This window comes from Otolemur garnettii, unplaced genomic scaffold, assembly GCF_000181295.1.
Source record: "Otolemur garnettii isolate 467f Iridium unplaced genomic scaffold, OtoGar3 scaffold00002, whole genome shotgun sequence".
NCBI lineage: Eukaryota > Metazoa > Chordata > Mammalia > Primates > Galagidae > Otolemur > Otolemur garnettii.
Genome location: NW_003852397.1, coordinates 16676370 through 16700979, shown reverse-complemented (window position 1 = coordinate 16700979; position 24610 = coordinate 16676370). Strand labels below are relative to the sequence as shown.

The window sequence follows — 24610 nt, the reverse complement described above, 5'->3', positions numbered from 1 at the left end:
GTGCAAATTTCTTCTGAGGCTCAATATTCCATGGTCTGTCTCTTCTAGCCTCATACCTCTCTTACTTGTCCTCCCTATGCTTTGTTAATACCAGGCTATTATTTCCTGTATGAGGCCTGGTTTCATGTTACTGTTTTTTGATGGGAGTGTTTAGGATCTTGGATGAAATAGGTACTCTATAGGCCTGGAATATATGGGAGAATGAATGAATGAAGAATGTATGTTGGGGCCGGCACCCGTAGAACAGTGGTTATGGCGCTAGCCATGTGCACTAAGGCTGGTGGGTTTGAACCCGGCCCGGGCCAGCTAAAGCAACAATGATAACTGCAGCAACAACAACAACAATAAAAAATAGCCAGGCATTTCGGCAGGCTCCTGTAGTCCCAGCTACTTGGGAGGCTGAGACAAAAGAATCGCTTAAGCCCAAGAGTTTGAGGTTGCTGTGAGCTGTGACGCCACTGTACTCTATCGAGGGCGACATAGTGAGACTCTGTCTCAAAACAAAACAAAAACAAAACAATAGAATATATATTGGGATATGTCTATAGTTTGGAGATTTCATTTGGATACATGGTGGTAAATATGTTTTGTAGTATTACTTTTTAATTGGATAATTAAATGTTAATATTTTCTGTCGATTTTCTCCCTCCCTTAACTAATTTTTGAAATCCCTCTTTCACAGATGATAACTCTGGCAATTTTATGGTAATTTCTGTGCAGTTCATATATAATTAAGAGATATGGTCCTTTCCTTAGTAATGAGTTTTTTACTTGCTTTTCTATAGTGTCTACATCTTACACAATGTTCTCATTAAGTAGGCATTCAGTAAATAACAAAAAATTTATTATATTTATTAAAATATTCTTTATGATTTCTTCTTTTTTTTTTTTTCGTAGAAATAGGATCTTGCTTTGTAGCCCAGGCTGGAATGCAGTGATGTGATCACAGCTCACTGTAACCTCAAACTCCTGGGCTAAAGCCATCTTCCTGCCTTAGCTTCCCTAGTAGTTGGACTACAGGCTACTGTGCCCTGCTTTCTTCCTTTTGTGGAGACAGCGTCTCACTGTGTTGCTTGGGCTGTTTTTGTACTTCTGGCCTTAATTAATCCTCTTGCCTCAGTCTCCCAAAGTGGTAGGATTATAAGTGTAAGTCACTAGGCCCAGCCGTTTTAGGATGAACTCAATACATGTATTATACTTTTCTGAAATTTACTAGTTGTTTTTTTTTTTTTTTTTGAGACATAGTCTCCCTTTGTTACCCTTGGTAGAGTGCTGAGGTGTCATAGCTCACAGAAACCTCAAACTCCTGGGCTCAAGCAATTCTGTAGCCTCAACCTCCCAAGCAGCTGGGACTATAGGTGCTCCGCACAATGCCTGGCTATTTTTAGAGATGTGGTCTTGCTCTGGCTCCAACTGGTCTCCAACTTGTACACTTAGGCAATCTATCACCTTGACCTCCAGGAGTGCTGGGATTATAGGCATGAGCCACCCTGTGCCCTTCCACTTGACGTTTATCAGATTGTATAACTACCTTTCTTCAGAGATTTAGTGTGAAGAATCTGAGAAAACAATAGGAATTTTTTTTTTTTTTTTTTTGAGACAGAGCCTCAAGCTATCCCCCTGGGTAGAGTGCCATGGCATCACAGCTCACAGCAACCTCCAACTCCTGGGCTCAAGCGAGTCTCCTGCCTCAGCCTCCCAAGTAGCTGGGACTACAGGCGCCCACCACAACGCCCGGCCATTTTTTTTTTTCTTTTTTTTTGGTTGCAGCCATCATTGTTGTTTGGCAGGCCCAGGCTGGGGATTCGAACCTGCCACCTTAGGTGTATGTGGCTGGCGCCTTAGCCGCTTGAGCCACAGGTGCAGAGCCAGGAAAATTGTTTTTAAAAATGTATACCAGCAGTGTCTCCATTGAAGGACAAGTGTCTTTTTTATGAAATTACTTTTTTTAGTGCCTAAACAGGAAAGAAGACAGGTACTGTAAAATATAATGGCATTAAAATAAATGTTCTTATTTGCTTCTTTTCAAAGGGAACAGCCAGAAAACTTTCTACTACTCAGGACAAGAATTACAATATATTTACTTCATTCACTCAGTGTGCCTTTTAGGAAGATTATTGATCTATACACAAGGCAGAAAACTATTTCCTATAAAGCTGAAGAATAGAAAAGGTAAGTACAATTAGAAAGAGTGAGTATGTCGAGATATAAGATTCACATGCTGAGGATTATTTAGACTCGGCCATTCGGCTTGTTGTCTTCGAGGATACTTGGCTATATACCTTTTAGTCTGTATCTTGTACATTTTTCTTTTTATTTAGGTGGGTCTGCTTTATTAAAAATAGTGAATATATAAAGGTAGTATTTTACATGTAATATGAGAATACAAAATTATGTTAAAAAGAATAGGGAGACTGAAAAAGCACCAAATTCAAATCTGCCATTGTAATAAAATGCTGTAGACAAGCTCAATTGTAAGGCAAACACAACAGAAGAGAGAACTATTGGATAGAAAATATATTTGAAACAATACCAGAGACCTCAACATAGAGAAACAAAGACATGGGAAATACAGACAAAAAGTTAAATGGCACTTTCCTGCAGGTTATGGGTCTTCGTGTTCCCTGAAGACTCTCATTTGGTTGAGGCCCCCTCCCCCCTTGCTGTCACTTGGCTCCAGGCTTCTCTGGATTTGGTGTGGGCTACTGCTGTCTTTCCTTTCTAACTTCTTTTTTCCCTTCTTCTCAGCCCTTCTCAGCTGCGTCCCCAGACACCCTAATCGTATCTCCCTGCAGTCCACAGCTCTCAGCTCTCTTCAGTCCACCCTTCCACCCTCCAGCTGGGACAGTCTGACTAGTACTATCTTGAATCTGCCATCTTGTCTCTGTTCTGTATCTTAAACATCTTGAAGTATTTTTTCCTTTTTGTTTTCAGTATATACTTATTTCTATATGTATAGTTTTTTTTTCTATTCTTCTTACCTTTAGCATTCTCTTATTTCTCTCTCTTTTGAATTCCTAGACATACTTGATGTCCCAGATCTGGATTCAGAACTAGAAGGCCTGTTTAAGTTCAGGTTCCACTAAAACCAGCTACGATCCTTTGGGAAAATCGCTTAATCTTTGTTGTTTCAGTTTATTTATCTATAATAGTGGAACAGTGATATTGGTGATACAGAACTTGTAGAACTTTGTGATCACAGAGATGAAGTTTGTAAATAATGTTTTATAAATTGCAAAGCCCTGTTTCATTTGCTATATTACCATATTATTTTTACCTTAAGTCTCATTGGGTCTCCCCTATCAAACTTATACACATGCTATTGTATATTATTCTTAATTCCTTTAAAACTTTAGGAGTATAATAGCAATGTATATTTATAGGGTAAGGATCTGCAAACTTTTTCTGGGAAGGTGGTAAATATTTTGGGCCTCTCTTCATCCATCACAGAGATGAAGTTTGTAAATAATGTTTTATAAATGGAAAAAAAGCCCTGGGTGTGCAAGAGTGTGGGGAAGAGTGGACACAGCAGCCCCGAGACTGCTCGCTCTCCTAGAAAGGCTTGCTCGCAGGGTTGGTCCTTGGCTGGTATCTGGGAACTTGAAATTTCTTTTATTCCTAGAACTGATGAATGTCAACTGTCTGTAAAAAACAGTATGATTTATGCTGAATACGTGTTTTCCTTATGGGAGTTTAGAAATTTGGTGCATGCCAAGCAGAGTTTGCTTACATGCTCAGCCCCCAATAAAAACCTGGGGTATTGGGTTCTCGTGAAACAGCATGAAAAGTAAACAAACCAGAGTGGAATTGGAAATGATGAAATAAAATACAAAAGACCAAAACGCAAGAAAAAGAGATGAAATTGAGAGGCAAGGATGGGATGGGAAGGACTGGGGTATTTTTTCTCTGTCACCAGCACCTGAGTGCCCAAACAGCTTTATTTTTAAGGAGGCAGGACAAAGTTGTTTTTCAAAGAAGTAAGACACCTTTTCAACTTAAGTGTGAGAAGAGAAACAGGCGCAAATTCCCAGTAAACGTAATCTATTATTACAGTATGACCTATAAAATACGGGCAATACTACATATCTTCAGGAAAATGTATGTGACTACTTTGATGTGCAGCTGTGAAGTTAAAAGCTAATGTTTTAAGGAAAACATGTTTTTCTTCTGTGGGGTTAAAAGTTGAAGCTTAGAGAAAATGTGTTGTTATCTGTTAAAGAGCATCATTAGAGGGGGTTTCATCCCCTGGATGTTCTCCCAAGTCACGGGGGCCTTGGCACCTCACAGTGCACTCTCTACATTGGGTCTCTGGGAGCTTTTTGGTGGACATTCTACATGTGTTGTCGTAACTCACTGCTGGGAGGATTAAGTTCTGTTCTGTGTGATTCCACTGGAAGAAGACACTCCGAAGCTTGGGCCTGGCTTGCTCTGGACTTCACTCTATATAGCTTTCCTTTGATTTTTGTTTTGTGTCCTTTTGTAATAATAAATTATAGACCCAAATATATCTCTATGTTGTGAGTCTTCCTAATGAGTCACTGAATCTGGCCATGGTTTTGAAGACCCCCTGACAAATTTAAAAAATGTAAAATTCATCCTTACCTTGTGAACTTTCCAAACTCTGGCTACTGACTCTTGGTGTAGATTATGTCCATTTTGGATATATTTTTGTACTGTTTCTTAGTTTTAATTGCTTAAGTCTTTTCTTCCTAGTTAATTGTAAGATACTTAAGCAAACCACCTTATATCCATTTCTTTTAATTCCATGGTAGTACCGCATAATTCTAGGCATAGTGATTACTCAGAAAATTGATTTTCAATAAAAGAGCTGCCATTTTTAGATATTGTTGAACTTTACAGAAATAGACTAATGTATACTTGTGGTATTATTTCAAGTTACTAAATTTAATTTCTACATCTATCATGTATAATTTACCATTGTATATTGACTTTTAACATCTAGGTTTTGACCTATCAGATATCACAGATCATCTGCATTAGCATAGATCCACATTCTCCTGGGTTTCATATGTGATTTGTCCTAATCTCTTAATTTAATGTAAGCTTCTATCACAAGGGTTGTTAAACTAGTGTTCATTCACCAAATCTGGCCCACTATCTAGTTTATATACTTGTAAGCTAAGAATTGTTCTTATAATTTTAGGAATTTTTATTATTTAAGGGTTCCTGTGTATACACATTAAAATAAATTTATAGTTTTCTCTTATTTTTTTAAATTGTTGAAATAATTGGACTGTTTTATAATATGTGAAAAATATAAATTTACTGAAGTTATTGGATAACCATATTCATTAATTTGCATATTATTTATGTCTATAAAAAGCTGTAAAGCCCACTTAAGTAATGTGACTGAGTCCATTTAGCCATAAAATCTAGAATATTTCCTATCTAGTCCTTTACAGAAAAAGTGTGCTAATCCCTGTTCTACTGTGGTATGTTGAAAAGTTAGTTGGGCCTGTATGTTAAGCTGTATTTTACTAGTCCTAATTGAATAAACTCAAGACAGCCTTTATTTATCAGATTCATATATCTTCTAATTGTAGATTCATGTTAAGTGATTGGTTCCAATAAATGGTAAAACTATACCTTTACAGACCACCTGTTGCATTTATTTTAACTTGCCATGTCTAATTTGTTCTGGAGCCTTTTGTATTAAAGTACAATTTCCTTCTGCGTAATTACATCACAGTTTCTGTGAAAACGCAGTTCTATATATTAGTGTTTTTCAAACTTGAACTTGTAGTTAAACTTCTGTGGCACACTTAAATTATGTTGATCAAAAAGGAGGAAAAAAAGGATATACTTTGCTTTGACCTTTTTTTGAAAATTAATTAGTGGTCTTTAAAATTTTTGTAGCACACCTAAAATCCACTCATCGTATACCACTGTGACACACCATAATGGTTTAAAATCACTAATATACGTAAATGGAAGCTCAGTAAAATTTTTCTAAGTTGTAAGTGGATACTGGAAATTGACTTTCTTCTTTTCTTTTTAAAGATTCAGTATCCCTTACAGACCTGTTGGTTCTGTTTACGCAACTTATTTATTACTCACCCAGTTGTCCAAAGATGACATCAGCTCCACATTCAGGTAATTCTGAATCTGTTTTAAATAGAGAAATAGAAAACATCTAAAAATGTTTGCATGTTCTGTTGTCTAGATGTCTTGAGTGACAGATGTAGTTTGATAGTGGTATCATTAAGATACATTATTATTTAGAAGCAATTAAATTGGTCCTGAAGTAAGCTATGAAATTCTTTTTTATTTTGTTCATTGATGTTTCTAATTTATGATCTTTTTATTTGGAGTCAATTTTTTTTGAGAATTTTAGTGTTAGTCTTTATTAAGATCAAAATGTTCTCAAATTATATTAAGAGAAGTTTGATTGATGGGTCCTAATGTGTTTTTTTTTTAATGGCTGTTTTCTATCCTTTATAATTTCCAGGAGGTTTTGATCAGCTTTCTCAGATCCAAAACTTCAGTCTTTTTAAGGATCTTTCTTCTTTCTTTTATCTTGAAGGATAAAAGAAACAAAAACTTTTCATTTTTTAGTAAAATGCCATTCAGTCTTATGGCTTTTGACTGGCTTACGAAAATGTTTTAAAATATTAACATTTAAAAGGTAACATATACTTTTTTTCATTTGAATACCAAAAGTTTCTGCAGTAAAATACTTAATAATGACACATGCCAGTAATGCATTGACTTAGTGTTATGAAACTAGCAAATATTCAATTTTTGAATTCTAAAAGAAACTCAGGTGCATCAAAGAAAAAGTGGTTTGGGTTATATATTAGTGCTATAATACATCTATCAACTAGTGGGTTTTATCTATGCTGTTGTTACAGCCTATTGATTCTAACAGTGTTCTCAGAATTTTTTGTGCTGTTATAGCATTTATCTGAATAAATTACTACCTTAGGTCCTCCTGCTGTATTTTCCTACAACATGTTGTGCTTCTTTTTGGATAGAAGCCATTCTTCTTTGTTGTACTTGATTAACAGGTATAACAAATATATCTTGGTTTACCATCTGGTAGACTGTTTTCGTGTTATCCAGGTCTCTGTCTACATTACCTAATAACTGTAGGCACTAAATAAATAGTAGATGATTGGATGAATAAGTGGCTTATACTCATCAAAAACACCTCTCACTGCAAACAGGGTTTCCTTATGGAGTTTTTGAAAAATAATTAAACTTTTTCATTTTCTTTTTGTTAGATATTAACTTGAAGTCAGAAGGTTTGATAGAGTCTGGAATATTGTAACATGAGTTAACAACTTTGATCTTCATTTTTTAGTATTGCCCCTTACTAGTACAGTTATACATTAAACACTGTTGTTTGAGAATATTGGATCAAATATCTGAAAGTACATTAATTTAGGAAACTAAATATCATTTATTTCAAGAACTATTCCAACCATGTTATGTTTATGTATATCTGTGTTCCTGTATCTTGTATTTTAAAAGAAAATCTTAAGAATGATCATTGTTTTCATTGGTTTTATGGTAACACAAAAAGTATACCAGTTCATGAAAGTTTTTATTTTCTTTTGCTTTCTTTTTTGCCATTGTCTCATTTTAGTGGCAATCATTTAATTTCTGTGAGGCTTAAGACCAGAATACGTTATTTAAGAAAAGTAATAAAAATGAATATAAGTAAAAGTCAAAGAAGAAAAAAGGTATAAATTTACTTTAAGCCACATCCTTAATATTAAGCAGTGACTTAATGTCAAACAGTAAATTGTCTTGTATTCTTGTCTTTGGTCATTCATATTTTTACTTACTTTTTATTAACTTAAAGGTGTGATAAACTAATTGAGATTTCCCTAAGTTACAGGTAATAATTTAACAATATATCCTTTGAACATTGGGTGGTATGACTTTTGAACTATTGCTTTAACTTTGATGTTGAATTTCCTGTTTTTAAAAAAGGAAGGGGACAGAATAGGAGAGAAAGGGAGGGAGCCGATGATGAACTTTTCAAATAACATTAGCCAACACATAAATCGAGCAGTTATAAGTAATGTTTTGATTTTTAAAAATACTTATTCTTTATCAGAGAATTACTCTCCTGGCAGTATGGTGACTGAAGTTCTACGGATACTCTGTGATCAAAAAGAATGTGCAATCGAATGCTTATATAACAACACTGTAATAGAGGCCCTTCTTCAGCCTAGTCAGAATTTAATGAAAGGAAGTGAGGTTGGTATTATTTGCTGAAGAGAAGAAGAATTTCTTACTTGGGGATTAGTAACTGTTCAATGGTACCTTATTTCTAAATTTGATATAGTATTTGTAATATTTTATTACTCTTCTATATATGAATGTATTTTGTGCTGATACAGATTTTTATTTGTTGTTAAATTTAGGCAGTTTGATTTATTAGTTATGACAGTGTAGGGGAAAGTACATACAACATCTAAATTTTTTTTCTAATTAGGCTTAGATCTGCTGATGTGAACAACATAGAAAAATTATTCTATTAAGAAGTTATTTGTCTGGCAAATATAATATATCATGTGAATGTTCTGTTTGTTATTTGTTTAATGGCATTTTTATAGCCTTTGGAAATATCCTTATTTTTCTGAAGAGCCAAATCAAGTTTATATAATATTAAGAAAGACTGGTATTACTTAAAAAATAGGCTTATATACAATCCTAGTTTTGAATATATTCATGCCTCTTTACACATATATGAAGTTGGACAAGTAAGTTTGCACACTAAACTAGAAACCTCATTGCTGAATATCAGTATGGTCACCTTCACAGTACCCACCTTGGAAACTATGCATCAACACTGGTACCTAGTCTACCCTTCAAAGCACATTTTGTAGGATGAGTTCATGAACTTAATTGTCAGATGGCAGTTCTGATGGACATTCCAGAGAAAGAGTTCCAAAATTGCTTTGAAGGACTAGGTGCTGGCATAGCTTTCCAAGGGGCGTGCTTTGAAGGTGACCATAGTGATGCTCAGCAATGAGGTACAGAGCACTTTTTCTAGGACGAATTAATTTGTGAACTTAAATCAGACCACGAATGCACAGGATACACAGTTTGCACAGCACAACCCCTTAAATTATATAATTTAATCATCATAATGGGACATGAAGGAAGTGACTTGTTCAAGGTCAAATATTTATCAAGTGGCAGAGCTGGTACTGTTGCTAGTTTTTGTTATCCAGTATATCCCTCTCCTCCTAAGATTGAGGCTTCTGGGCAATGACTTTTTTTTTTTTTTTTGAGACAGAGCCTCAAGCAGCCACCTTGGATAGAGTGCTGTGACATCACAGCTCACAGCAACATCCAACTCCTGGGCTTAAGCGATTCTCTTGCCTCTGCCTCCCAAGTAGCTGGGACTACAGGTGCCTGTCATAACGCCTGCTACTTTTTAGTTGTAGTTGTCATTGTTGTTTGGCAGGCCCCTGCTGGATTCAAACCTGCCCGCTCTGGTGTATGTGGCTGGCGCCTTAGCTGCTTGAGCTACAGGTGCTGAGCCAGCAATGACTTTTTTTTTTGCAGTTTTTGGCTGAGGCTGGGTTTGTACCTGTCACCTCTGGCATATGGGGCCAACGCCCTCTCTTTGAGCCACAGGCACTGCCCCACCAATGACTTTTAAAGGCTAAAGCTTCTTGCCTTTTCATATCTGTTTTATAGTGTTCTTTCTGGTTTTATCTTCTTATGCTCATCCCTCAGTAGGCTGTCACATATTTTTCTTGTTTGTCCTTGCTGGATAATTTAGAAATTTTTAATTTGTCATTTAATAAGATTTTTGTCCTCTAATAAGTTTATTTTCCAGATATTCCAATTATAACTGAGAATTTTCATTTTATAAATAAAGGTATTATATCTTACCATGTCTGTATACTTTTCCTTATCCTGGAAAGTCTTAAACTTGGTCCACATGAAAAGTTCCTCTTCAGACTGGAGTTTATCTCTGAAATTTCTTCCCAATTCACCTTTGCAAAGGTGTTTTTTTCTGCTGTGTATTTCTGTATATACCTCTGTAGATATATAATGCCTGAATTACTTAAGGAAGGCCCTCTGGAACATTTTAGATATTCAGTATCTAATTTAGAAAATCAGCATCACTCATTAAGTCACTATTATGTCATCAGCTCTGTGCTGAGTATTGATATAGAAGTGAATAAGATGTTTTTATTGCTTTTAAGGAGCCTACTCTCATAGGACAAGCAGACTTTTAAAAAAAAATTTAAAAGAAGGAGCAGAAAGCTTCAAAATATTTGTGTTTATATATTTGTATATATGAGAGCATATTATATATAATGTATGTATATGTAATATACATAATATGCATATTACATAAATATAAAAGTATATAATTCTATGTACTTACATATAAAATATGCTCTTGTGTATATAAATGAAAGCAAATATTCTAAGTAAAATAGTTGTTTGAAGAAAGATATTTATTATGAAAGTAATACACTTATGTAATTAGGGTTTTTTTTTCTTTAGGTGAGTATGTCTGACTCATTAGTTAAGCTTGCCTACTAAATTTATTAGAATATATTGGCTGCAACTTTATTTTCAAATTTATTATAGAGAATGTGTATATTGGCATTCATGAAGATACAGGTAAATAAGCAGACCCCAGAAAAAACAGGAATTATGGTACTGTAGATAAACTCCAACATTAATATAGTTCTCTAGTTTTCAATATTTGCTTTGTGTTCTTTTGGTATATATTGGTAAAGGTGTTTTATTACGTCCATTGTAAATCAAAAGTGAGGAAATATGTCAATCTACTTTCTGTTTTCTCATTGAGTGACATTATTGCCTATTAGTCAGCCTGTGAACTGATTGTCTCTAGTTAGACATTTATCATCATTCAAAGGGATGATATTCATTAGAAAGGATGGTGATGTGTTAGATCCTGTATATGTGTATAAATACATTGGATTTACAAGAATTCAGTGGGTGGGAAATAGAGGGCAAAATGGATAAAGAAGAGTGATGTCATTTGTCAACCAGAATTACATATAAAACTATAACAGGCAGCAATTCTCAATAAGTAGTTTGAGTGAAAAATGTGTATTTATTTGCCTCATCAACTGTGCTGGTAAAAGAATATAATCTAATGACACATTTAATTCATACATATTACTTAGCAGCCAAACAAATCATTCAGTTTTGTTATTGTGGTGATGGTAATATAACTTTATTAGACAGCATCCTACTGTTGAGTTTTATTCTGTGATATGTTAGCATGTCATAAAATTATATGATTTGTCTTGTTGCATTTTTAATGGACAGGCTGCTCCAAATTGCTCTGAGACAGCTTTAATTCATATAGCTGATATCTTAGCAAGAATTGCATCTGTAGAAGAAGGACTTATTTTACTTCTTTATGGAGAAAATATGAACTCTTCGGAAGAAGAAAGGTATGTGTCTACACATTAAATACAGAATAACGATTCAAGATATAGTTAGGTTTCCCAAGTAGCCACTAATAACATATTAAATGATCTTTCATAACTTTAAGCAGTCACTGAGATTATGGTGTTGGCAAACAGAGTAGGCTTTGATGCCTGTAATTTCAAAATAAGAATGGGAAGGTTCAATCTCTGTAGTATCTTCCTTCTACCCCCATTATCTGGTGTCTGTATTTTCTCTTGTAAACTTTTAAAACCACACAACAGTAGGTTCAAGTAAAACCAAAGAAAGGTGGTGCCCAAAGGAAAAACTATTTTCACTTCTTCCTCATCTAATTCTATTTCTTCACTTCACCAATGATATATTTTGATGTTTGGGCTTCTAGACTTTCTCTGTGCTTATGATGCCTCGGACAAACCTCCAAACATATGTACAAACAGATATGCCTATTTTTATCCCCCTTTCACAAAAATCATATCATATTTACTTATTTTTACATATTGATTAATCAAGTAGAAATAATTCCTCAAGCCTGCAAATAGGGGGCAATTTTATTTATTTTTTAAACATTATTTATTTTTAATATGACTACACAATACTTATATATATTTATGGGGTATATGTGATATTTTGATACAGGCATAAATGTTTAATAAAGCAGGGCAATTGGTAATCCATCACCTTAAACATTTATCATTTCTTTGTATTAGGAACATTCCATTTCCATTCTTTGTTATTTTATTTTATTTATTTATTTTTTTAATTAAATCATAGCTGTGTACAACAATGCAGTTATGGGATACAATGTGCTGGTTTTATATACAATTTGAAATACTTTCATCAAACTGGTTAACATAGCCTTCACCACATTTTCTTAGTTATTGTGTTAAGACATTTATATTCTACACTTAGTAGATTTAACATGTACCCTTGTAAAATACACCATAGGTGTGGTCCCACCAATTATCCTCCCTCCACCCATCCTTCCCCTCTGTTTCCCTCCCCCTCCTTTTTCCCCTCCCCTCCTTCACCTTCATCTTGGGCTGTACTTGGGTTATAGCATTCATGTAGAAGTGTGGGTCTTCATTATTTTAAAGTATGCAATACCTTATGTTTGACTATAGTCACCCTATTGTCTTATCAAATATTAGCACTTGTTCATTATTTCTAACTATATATATATATACACATATATATATATAAAATTATTTTTTTTGAGACAGAGTTTCACTATGCTGCCCTCAGTAGAGTGTCATGGCCTCACAGTTCACACCAACCTGAAACTCTTGGGCTTAAGTGATTCTCTTGCCTCGGCCTCCCAAGTAGCTGGGACTACAGGCAGCACAACACCTGGCTATTTTTTTGTTGCAGTTGTCATTGTTGTTTAGCTGGCCTGGGCTGGGTTTGAATGTGCTATCCTCGGTGCATGTGGCTGGCACGGTAACCACTGTGCTATGGGCACCAAGCTGTATTTCTAACTGTAATTTTGTACCCATTAACCATCCCCACTTTATCCCTACTGTCCACTACCCTTTCCAGCCTTTAGTAACCATCATTCTGCTCTCTATTTTCATGAGATCAATTATTTTAATTTTTAGCTCCAACATATGGGAGAACATGTGAAATTTACCTTTCTGTGCTTGGCTTATTTCATGTAACATAATGTTCTCCAATTCTATTCATGTTGTTGCAAATTAAAGGATTTCATTCCTTTTTAAGGTTGAATAATATTTCATTATAAATATGTACCACATTCTTTTTATTCATTCAGCTGTTGATGGACACTTAGTTTGATTCCAAATCTTAGCTATTATGAATAGTGCTGCAGTCAACATGAAAGTGCAGTTATCATTTTGATGTACTGATTTCCCTTTGTTTGGATATGTGAGGTCACTTAAGTTCATGAGTTCATTCTAGAAAAAGTGCTACATACCTCATTGCTGAATACTGCTATGGTCACTTTTGATGTACCCCCTTGACCATCTGGTGACTCTAATGATATACAGCAGTGAGGTATGTAGCATTTTTTTATATGATGAATTCATTAGCTTCATTGTTAGACTTTGTATGACAATAGTTCTGATAGCCATTTCAGAAAAGGAGTTCCAAAATGGCTCTGCAGTGTGGACTAGGCGCAGGTGTTGTTACATAGCTTCATAGCTTCCCAGAGGAAGTACCTCTAGACTGGGAAGGTACCAGGGTCTGTAGTGATGAGCTTTCCAGGAATAGACAGAGAGGAGTGGCCCCAACAGACCAGTAGACACAGGGACAGGGAAACAAAACCAATAGGTAAGCAGGTTTGTCCAAGCATCAGATGTACCTCTGCCCTGGAGACTTGGTAGAGGAGCAGGGTGACTATAGTGATACTTAGGAGTGAGGCATGGAGCACTTTTTCTAGGATGAGTTTGTGAACCTATGTGTCTGACCTCATATGCCTAGTAGTGGGGCTGCTGGGTTGTATGGTAGTTCTATTTTTAGTTTTTTGAAGAACCTCCATACTATTTTCCACAGTAGTCGTTCTAATTTACATTCCCTTCAGCAATGTACAATTGTTCCCCTTTTTCCACATCCTTGACAGCATTTGTTATTTTTTGTGTTTTTGATAAAGGCCATTTTAACTGGGTTAAGTGCAGTTTTTATTTGCATTTCTCTTTGATTTGACTAATTTTATCAAACATTTTTTTCATATACCTGTTGGCCATTTTTATGTGTTCTTTTGAGAAATGTCTGGTCAGATGTTTTGCCCATTTTTAAATAGGATTATTTCTCTTTTTTTCTTTAAGTTATTCATATATTGTAGTTATTAATCTCTTGTCAGATGTGTAGTTTGAAGACATTTTCTCCCATTCTGTGGGTCTCTTGCCTTTGTTGATTGTTTCGTTTGCTGTGTGGAAGTTTTATACTTTGATGAGATCTTGTGTGTCCTTTTTTGCTTTGGCTTGTCTGTGCTTCTGAGGTCTTTCTGCTTAGATCAATGTCCCAAAGAGTTTCTCCAGTGTTTGCTTTTAGAATTTTCATAATTTCAGGTCCTAGATTGAAATTTTAATTTATTTTGATTTGACTTTTATTTACTGAGAGATAGGGATCTAGTTTCATTCTTCTGCATATGAATATCCAGTTTTCCTAGCACCATTTTTGAAGTAACTGTTCTTTCCCCAGTGTATGTTCTTGGTACCTTTGTCACAAATGATTTCACTGTAGGTGTGTGGAAAAATGGTATCATATTTTATACATTACTCTGCAATTGGATTTTTTTGTAACCATGGGCTTTTTCCTACATGAATACAGATTGAAACATTATTTTTGATAGCTGATTATACTTTTGTGTATTACTTTACCATAATTTATTCAAACATTTCCTTTATTAATGAACTCAGGTTGTATCTAGGATTTTCCATCCATAAATACACTGCAATAATTTCTTTTTCTTCTGTAGCCTGTTAGTGTGACAGATTATATTAATTGATTTTTGAATGTTAAACCAGTCTTACGTATCTGGAATAAATCCTGGATTATCATGGTATGTAGTCCTCCTTGTACATTGTTGACTTTAATTTGCCAATATTTATTAAGAATTTTTCTTCTTTGTCCATGAGAGATAACATTCTCTGGTTGTTGTACTGTCTTTTTCTGGTTTGATATTATTGGAGTGCTGACCTCTTAATGTTCCTTCTGCTTCTATCTTATGGAAGGGATTATAAAAATATGGTATAATTTCTCTTTAAATGGTTTATAGAATTCACCAGTAAGCCCAGTTCAGCTTCATATTTTGTATTTAATATTTTGAAGGTTATGGATTATTAAATTTCTCTAGTAGATATAGACCTATGGAGATTATCTATTTGTTCTAAAGTGAATTTTAGCAGATTGTGTCTTTCAAGGAATTGGTCCATTTATCTTACTAACAAATTTGTGGGCATGGAGTTGTTCATAATGTCCTTTTAATGTCACTTGCATCGGTAGTGATGGCCCCTTTTTTCACTTTTGATGTTAGTAATGAGTCTAATTTAACAATGTGTCTTCTCTTTTTCTTAGTTAACTCTATTAGAGACTTATCAGTTTTACTTCTCTTTCCAAAGAACTAGCTTTTGGCTTTGTGTTTTTTTTTTTTTTTCCTGACTTTCTGTTTCCAATTTCATTGATTTATTTTCTAAGTTTTCTTTTCTTCTACTTACTTTGGATTTAATTCACTCTTATTTTTCTAGTTTTCTACCATAGAAGCTTAGATGATTAGTTTTAGATCTTTATAATGTATACATCTAATGCTATAAATTTCCTTCTGAGCAACCACTTTTACTGCAACTCACACATTTTGATGAATTATATTTTCATTTTTTATTTAGTTTAAAATATTATTTATCTTGTTATGCTTTATTTGTTTTATTAAGTCATATATACATAGATCATGAATACGTTTATGCCTTTTTGGGATTCAATGTGTTGCTTATTTGTACAAATTGGAGTGCTTGTATCCTACTAATTAACATAGCTTTCACCTCATTTACTTAATCACAATGTTAAGACATTTGTGTTCTATACTTGATAGATTTGACTTGGACCCTTGCAATATGCTCTGTAGGTGTGGTCCCGCCATTATCCCTCTCCCTCTATCAAACCACCCCCCTCCCTTCCCATCCCCTCTGCTTCCCTCCTTAGTTGTGATTCATCTTTCCTATGAAAGTGTGAGTGATTATAACTTGGTTTCATAGTAGTATTGAGTACATTGGATATTATTTTTTCATTTATGAGATACTTTATTAAGAAGAATAGTTTCCAGCTCCATAAAAGAGGTAAAGTCTCCATCTATTTTTAATGCTGCATAGTATTCCATTGTATGCATAAACCATAATTTATTAATCCATTCATGGGTTGATTGGCACTTGGGCTTCTTCTATGACTTGGCAATTATGAATTGAGCTGCAGTGAACAATCTGGTACAAATATCTTTGTTGCCAACTGATTTTTGGTCTTTTGGATATATACCTAGTAGAGGAATTACAGGATCAAATGGCAGGTCTACATTCAGATCCCTGAGTGTTCTCCAAACTTCTTTCCAAAAGGAACATACTAGCTTGCGTTCCTACCAGCAGTGCAGAAGTGTTCCCTTTTCTCCACATCCATGCCAACATCTGTAGTTTTGGGGATTTGTGGTGTGGGCTACTTTTACTGTAGTTAGATGATATCTTAAAGTGGTTTTGGTTTGCATTTCTCTGATCATTAAAGATGATGAGCATTTTTTTCATGTGTCTATAGACCGTGCACCTGTCTTCTTCAGAGAAGCTTCTGTTCATGTCTCTTGCCCACAATGAAATGGGATCACTTGTTCTTTTCTTATTAATAAGTCTGAGCTCTATATGGATTCTGGTTGTTAGACCTTTGTTGGGAATATAACCTGCAAAAATCCTCTCCCATTCTAAGGGCTGTCTATTTGCTTTACCTACTGTGTTCTTGGCAGTGCAAAAGTTTGATCAGATACCAGTAATGTATTTTTGATATTACTTCAATTGTCCAGGGAGTTCTCCTCATAAAGTATTCTCCCAGGCCAATTTTTTCAAGTGTTTCCCCTATACTCTTTCCAAGAATTTTTATAGTTTCATGTCTTAAGTTTAAGTGCTTTAACCAGTGAGTCAATTTTTGTTAGAGGAGGAAGGTGTGGGTCTAGTTTCAGTCTTCTACAAGTCACCAGTCAATTCACCCAGCATCATTTGGAAATAGAGAATCTTTCCCCCAATTTATATTTTTAATAGGCTTATCAACAATCAAATGACTATAAGTGTCTGAGTTCACCTCTTGGTTTTCAATTCTGCTTCATACGTCTACTTCTCTATTTTTGTGTACCATGCTGTTTTGATCAGTATAAATTTATTGTATACTCTGAAGTCTGGTAGTGTGATTCCTCCTGATTTGTTTTAATTTCTGAGTAATGTCTGGGTTATTTGAGGTTTTTTATATTTCCATAAAAATGAAGTCCTAATTTTTCCAGATCTTTAAAGTATGACAGAGATGCTATAATAGGGATTGCATTAAATCTGTAGATTGCTTTGGGTAGTATGGACATTTTAACAATGTTGATTCTTCCCAGCCATAAGCATGGTATATTTTTCCATTTGTTAACATCTTCAGCTATTTCTTTTCTCAGAGTTTCATAGTTCTCTTTATAGAGATAGTTCACGTCGTTTGTTTGGTACACTCCCAGACATTTCATCTACTTTGGGACAACTGTAAATGGAATAGAGTCCTTGATTGTTTTTTCACCTTGACTATTGTTAGTATATATAAAGGCTACAGATTTGTGAGTATTGATTTTGTATCCTGAGACCCTGCTGTATTCCTTGATTGCTTCTAGGACTTTTGTAGCTGAGTCCCTGGGTTTTTCCAGATACACAATCATATCATCTGCAAAGAGTGACAGTTTGATTTCCTCTGATCCTATTTGGATACCCTTATTGCCTTCTCTTGCCTGATTGAGATGGCGAAGACTTCCATTACAGTGTTAAAAAGCAGTGGAGATAATGGTGCCTGGCAAGTGGAAATGATTACAATTTTATTTCATTCAATATGCTATAGGCTGTGGGTTTGCTGTAGATTGACTCTTATCAGTTTAAGAAATGTTCCTTCTATACCTATTTTCTTAAGCATTCTGATCAAGAAAGGATGCTGGATATTATCAAAAGCTTTTTCTGCGTAAATTGAAAGAATCATACGGTCTTTGTTTTTTATTTTGATATAATAAAAATGTTATAATGATATAATATAATGTATTATAGTTATAGATTTATGTATATTGAACCGTCCTTGGGACAGTGGATGAAACTCACCTGATCATGATGTATAATTTGTTTGATATGTTGCTGGATTCTGTTTGCTAGGATCTTGTTGAATATTTTTGCATCAACATTCATTAGAGACATTGGTCTATAATTTTCTTTTCTTGTTGGATCTTTTCCAGGTTTGGGGATCAGGATGATATTTGCTTCATAGAATGTATTGGAAAGTATTCCTTCTTTTTCTATGTGTTGGAAAAGGTTAAGTAATATAGGTACTAGTTCCTCTTTAAAAGTTTGGTAGAATTCTGATGTGAAGCCGTCTGGTCCCAGGTGTTTCTTTTTGAAGAGATTTCTTATAGTTGATGCTGTTTCAGAACTTGATACAGAACTTGTTCAAGGCTTGTTCAACATTTCCACTTCTTTCTGGCTAGGTCTAGAAAGGTGGCATGGTTCCAAGTATTGGTCTATTTTCTTCAGATTTTCAGATTTCTGTGAATAGAGTTTCCTGTAATATTCATTAAGGATTTTTTTTAATTTCTGAGGGGTCTGTTGTTATTTTGCCTTTATCATTTCTGATTGATGAAATTAGGGGTTTTACTCTTTTATTTCTGCTTAGGTGAATGAAAGGTTTATCTATTTAATTGACCTTTTCAAAAAACAACTTTTTGATTGATTGATCTGTTGTATAATTGTTTTGTTTTCAATTTCATTTAATTCTGCTCTAATTTTAGTTATTTCTTTTCTTCTGCTGGGTTTGGGGTTGGAATGTTCTTCCTTTTCCAGTTGCTTGAGATGTCCCATTAAGTTGTTGACTTCTTCTTTTTCTGTTCTTTTGAGGAAGGCTTGCAATTCTATACATTTTTCTCTTAGGACTGCCTTTGTGGTATCTCAGCGGTTCTGGTAATTTGTGTCTTCATTATCATTTTGTTCCAAAAATTTGGCAATTTCCGTCTTAATCTCATCTACAACCCAGCTATCATTCAGCATGAGTTTATTTAGTTTCCATGTTTTTGTATGAGTATGCAGATTCCTGTTGTTAGTGAGTTCAACTTTTATTCCATGATGGTCTGAGAAAATACAAGGAATAATTTGTATTCTTTTAAATTTGCTGAGGTTAGACCTGTGACCTAAGATGTGATCAATTTTGGAGGATGTTCCATGCACTGACGAGCAGCCTCAATGTATCAAAATCTTTGGTGATTTTTTCTTTGAATTCCTTGAATTCTTGAGGCAACTTTTGAATTACTCCTTGAAATTTAAATTCCATCTTTACCTCCATTCTGTTGATCTTATTTGCCATCCAAATTCTGAACTTGATTTCTGACATCTCAGCTATTTGTTTATGAATGGGATCATCTGGTGTGTCTTTTGTCATTCCTTGGGGGTGTTGATCTACTTTGATTATTCATGTTGCCAGAGTTTTTCCCCCGATTCTGCCCCAATATTATTTTTTACCATTTGGCCAGATGCGCAGGTAAGGTGAAATTGGATTGGGGGCTCCTGAAGTTGTGGTTAACCAGCCCTTTGCCAGGGATCTGGAAGGGTGACGGTAGCTTTTTCCCATACAGCTTTGCAAAGGACTTGTACAGTACTACAGTCTAAGGCTCTGGGGACCTGCTTGGTGTGGTGGGGTTAGTTGGCTCTGTCTTGTATTCAGCTGGTCTTTGTCTGATCCTAGTGGATCAGTGACTCTGGGTTGAAATACAAGCAACTAAGACACCTCACCCCCCATAGGCAACAACTGGAAGAGGAAAATCAACCCTTCCCATTACCACACAACCAGGGTACCACCTGAGAGGGTCCCTGGGTGATTGGCCCAGGTTAGGAGTTCCAAACCAATTGACCCAGTCAGTATGAAGTCCCAAGTGGGAGAGTTTGAAAGGTCTCCAGCAACTAGATAGCAGAGGTATAGTGGCTGCTCAAATGTGGTTCGCTGTGGTGTTCTGTGAAGTCAGAAAGGTCTGCCCAGTAGCAGAGTTGGACCAGGGGGCTGGTGTATCTTTTCCCACCTTGTACCTCTTTCACACCCAGTCACTGTTAATCCCTTAGGGCTGTGGTCCTGCTCCCTTCAATAAGCAGATGTGCTGGGGATTTGTGCCTGCCAGAATCAAAGGAAAGTCAATGCCCCTTCAGTCTGGCCACCACCCTCTGCCACCAGCCAGCTGCAGGAGCCGAGGCCTGCCTGCCTTGGGTAGTCAATGGCAACTGGTGTGTGTTCCACGTGAGCTCAGTCCAAACCTGAGGATAACAAGTCAACAAATGATTTTCTCCCTCAGCCACCGTGCCTTTGCCCCAGCCTCTCTGATAATTGGATTTATATCCCATATTTGTTATTTTCTATTTGTTGCCCTTGTTCTTTGTTTCTTTTGTCTTCCTCTCTTTCTGCCTTATCTGATTTTGAGCATTTTATATGATTCTATTTTCTCTTCTTTCTTAGTATATCAATTTTACTTCTTTTTGTCCCTCTTTTTAGTGGTTGCCCTTGAGTTTGTAATATACCTTTACAACAGTATTAGTTGTAATTACTGATTACATTGCTTTAGTTGCATTAAATGCTTTTCAGACAACTTTAGGCATGTTGAGGGTGGTATGGATGTGGACTAAGAGTTCTCTCAAATAACACTGTATCACTTAATAGGTAGTGCATTGGCCTTTTAAGAGTATTCCCAGTTTCTTTCTTTTGTTGCCTATAACATTCATTTCACTTTCTGATAAGCTATAATAACCATTTTTTTGCAATTATTATTTTTAACAAACTTATCCATTAGATCAATTAAAAAGAAAAAGGATTTTATGTGTTCCTTATCAAATGTCTTGTATGTTAGCCCTTTTAACTTTAATAGGTTCATCCTAAAAATGGAATTGCTGGGTCAGAGGGGATGTACATTTAAAATGTTAAAGGTCCTGCCAGATTACTTTTCAAAATATTGATGAGTTTTGTCTTCTTGCCAGCAGTCTATGAGAAATATGACAATTGCCCTTCTTTTTATATTTTTTTCATGACTTCATAATCAGTTTCTAAATGTTTTGGTAAACTAATAAGTGAAAGATCTTGCTTTGTTTATATTTACTACTTTGATCCATATTTTATAAGTCATCTTATTGAGTTTGAGAGTCTCATTGCTCCTGTGGAGAAATGATTATTGGTTATTTTAATTTACTTGGTGGTTCTGTTTCTTTCAATATCATTTGTCCATTTTTAATTTGAGCTGTCATTGATTCAAAGTTACATATGCACACAGGGAACATAAGGCTTATTATAAAAAGCAGTAGTTCCTTCCCTGCTCTCTAGAGAAGACTTTCAGCTGTTGTGGTTGTTTTCTTTAATGTTTATCTCTCATCAAATAATATGCTTATAATATTTTTTATTTTTTAGTTTTAGGCATTGTCCATTGACTAATTATAACAATTTATCAGTATTCCCTGATTCCTACATTACACACAAAAATACATATAGACTAATTATAACAATTTATCAGTATTCCCTGATTCCTACATTACACACAAAATATGTATATGTATATACATGTATATGTATATGTATATAAGGGGACCATATATATATATGTGTGTGTGTATATATATATATATACACATATTGTATATATATGTGTATATAAGGGGACCATATATATATATGTGTGTGTATATATATATATATATATATCCCTCATCAGTGCAATACTGTTGTGTAGCCTTAGCTAGAGTCATATTGGATCCACGTTCTGAGCATTCTTCACACTGAACCAGTAAAACTTCTTTCAGTATATTCAATACAAGATAAATTCTATCAATTTAATTTATTTGAAGACATCCATCTTTCAGCCTTCTGGCGTATTTTATTCAGGACTAGTTTCTGCCTACGTCTTGTACGTAGCTTTTTAGTCTGGAAACATCTTTTGTCATCATTATGAAGTGGCCTTATTTTTTCTTTCCCTTTCTCTAGAAGTTTTTGTTTTTTCTTGGCTTTTACTATTCTGAAATGTTATGATGATTCTTGGTAGAATTTTATGTATTTGATGGACCTATTTAAAGTTGATGTATGTATATATTGATGGACATTTTTAACTTGAGGATTCATGACTTCTAATTTGGTGAAAATAGTTGGAGTTCTTGTTACCTTTTTGCTTTCTGACATTCTGTTATTTGGATTTAAAGTTCCTTTCCTGTTTCTTCCCTTTTCGGGGGAGAGGTAGTCCTTCACTTTATTTTCTATCCATTTATTGAAATTGAATTTTTTCATTTAATTTTTTTTTCTTTCTTTTAGCTGTTTTGGTTGTTTGTGTAGAAGAGCATGTTCTTATTCTGAAATATCCTGTTCTTTTTATTTTTAGTACAATAAATTCTTTTACCACTGTGAAGGTAATGAAATTTTTGATCTGTTGTATTTTTTCTTTCCTTCTAATTTGCTTTGTGTATTTCTTATTATGATCTCTATCTTTTAAACTGGAGGTTTATTTAAATATTTTAAAGTCAGTCATGCTTTAGATGTTTGTCCCCTTGAAATTTCACATTGAAATTCGATCCCTAGTGTTGAATGTGTGGGCTGGTGGGGAAGTGTTTGGGTCATGAGGGCAGATCTCTCATGAAAGGTTTGGGGCCCTTCCCATGACAGAATGAGTTCTCACTTACTAGATTGCTGGAGAGCTAGTTGTTGAAAAGAGCCACCTCCTTCTTCACTTGCCCTCTCTTTTGTCCCTCCCATTCCACTTTGACTGAAAGTTCCCTGAAACCTTCACCAGAAACAGATGCTTCTGGTGTGATGCTGCTTTTATAACTTGCAGAACTATGAGCCAAAAACTTCTCTTCTTTACAAATTACCTATCTTCAGGCATTTTTTTTTTTTTTTTGTAGTAGAGCAAAATGGACTAATACAGTTAGTAAAAAGCTCTTTGAAAACTGCAAGAAAGCAGGAATTATAATGTATGGCTTTTACTGTAGTGGAACCTTGCCATTGTATTTTGTTGAGAAATCCATAATGTGTTTATCTTTGCTTTTTCCTCATTTTTTTTTTTGTCAGATTTTATAGAAAATCCTCTTATAGTTAGCTTAAGGAGTATAAGCCTTGTAGGAGAATAAGGCTGAGTGGACATGGTAATGGGTTTTAAGGTTTTGAATATACTCTTTGGTTTAATCCTGTGGTATCTTCTAATCTCGGGGGTTTTTTTTGATCTCTGACTGTTTTCCAGGAATCACACTGGGCTAACGGCATAAAATGTGAAAGAGAATCTATAGGTCAAACTCCTTAAATTGACTTTTAGGTAGCTCTTCTGTTTTCAGCCCCATTTTTGTCCCAAAGCCAGAGATAAAGTTTCAGTGGAATAAATCATGCTGATCTTGTTTTTCACCCTGTAGTTAATGATTGAGGTTTTCTATGCCCCGAGTTACTCCTTGATTTTCTGCTTTTCAGTTCCAAAAATTTTACTACCATATCCTTTATATTCTCCTTGTCTTTGGGGGTTTATACAGCTTCTGAAAAATTCTATTGCATTTGAATTTTAGTTTTATGGAGGGAGCAGATATAAACATGTATGTTTAATCTACCATAGTTAAGTGGAGGTTTATATTACTAACATTTTCTTTTTTTAAATTAGGAAGACTAACTTTTTTCATGATTTCTAAGATTTCTTTTTGTTGTATACCACTTAACCCTATTTAGGTTTCTTTCCTATATAGACATCACTAACTTGCATGTAGTCTTATTTTACGCAATTTTTATCTTTATGATTTCTAGGTTATTTTTTGCAAGGGTTCTCACATTAAAGTTACACAGATAAAACATAAATAATATTTAGAAGTTATTTTTTCCAATTAAAATATACATGTTCTGATTATTTATTTTAGCAAAGGACTGGAATCATCCCAGATGTTGAGTAACAAGAGACTAGTTATTGGTCTCACAGTGGACCACTGAGCAGCTAGCTATAAAAAACAGGGATATTTTTGTGTACTGCTGTGGAGTTATCTTCAGGATATATTGTTAAGTGAAATAAAGAACACAGTTTGTTTATAGAATAGTCTCATTTGTATAATAGAAGAGAATATGAACAAATCATTTCTTTATATTTTAAACAAGGAATGATGAATGGAGGAACAAAACTGATGAAAGTAGTTAGTACTGGGGAGGGGAGAGAATTGTGGAGGCAGGTGTGGAAATTGGGTTACACTTTGACTGTTATACTTAGGTTTGATTTTGAAATCATGTAGCTGTTTTACATACGATAAATAAAACAAAATTAAGTTAGAAAGGAAAATGAAGTCACAATTTTTAAAAGATGCAAGCAAATGGATAAGTAACTTAACTATCAGGCAATCAAGTTAATGACACCTCCCAGCAGAGAAGAGAATTGTGTCAAGTTACCTAATTTTGTTTTTGTTTTTTTTTTTTTTTTGAGACAGAGCCTCAAGCTGTCCCCCTGGGT

General features: G+C 34.7%; 1 protein-coding gene across 1 annotated transcript in view; it reads left to right on the top strand.

Annotated features, from left to right (window-relative positions):
• TBC1D32 (TBC1 domain family member 32) overlaps positions 1-24610 on the top strand; it is a 231150-nt gene that overhangs the window by 42861 nt on the left and 163679 nt on the right. The window contains exons 12-15 of the mRNA XM_023512752.1: positions 2032-2172; positions 6022-6114; positions 8087-8229; positions 11302-11429. Of these exons, the coding sequence (XP_023368520.1) occupies positions 2032-2172; positions 6022-6114; positions 8087-8229; positions 11302-11429 (505 nt within the window). The remainder of the gene's footprint in view (positions 1-2031; positions 2173-6021; positions 6115-8086; positions 8230-11301; positions 11430-24610) is intronic.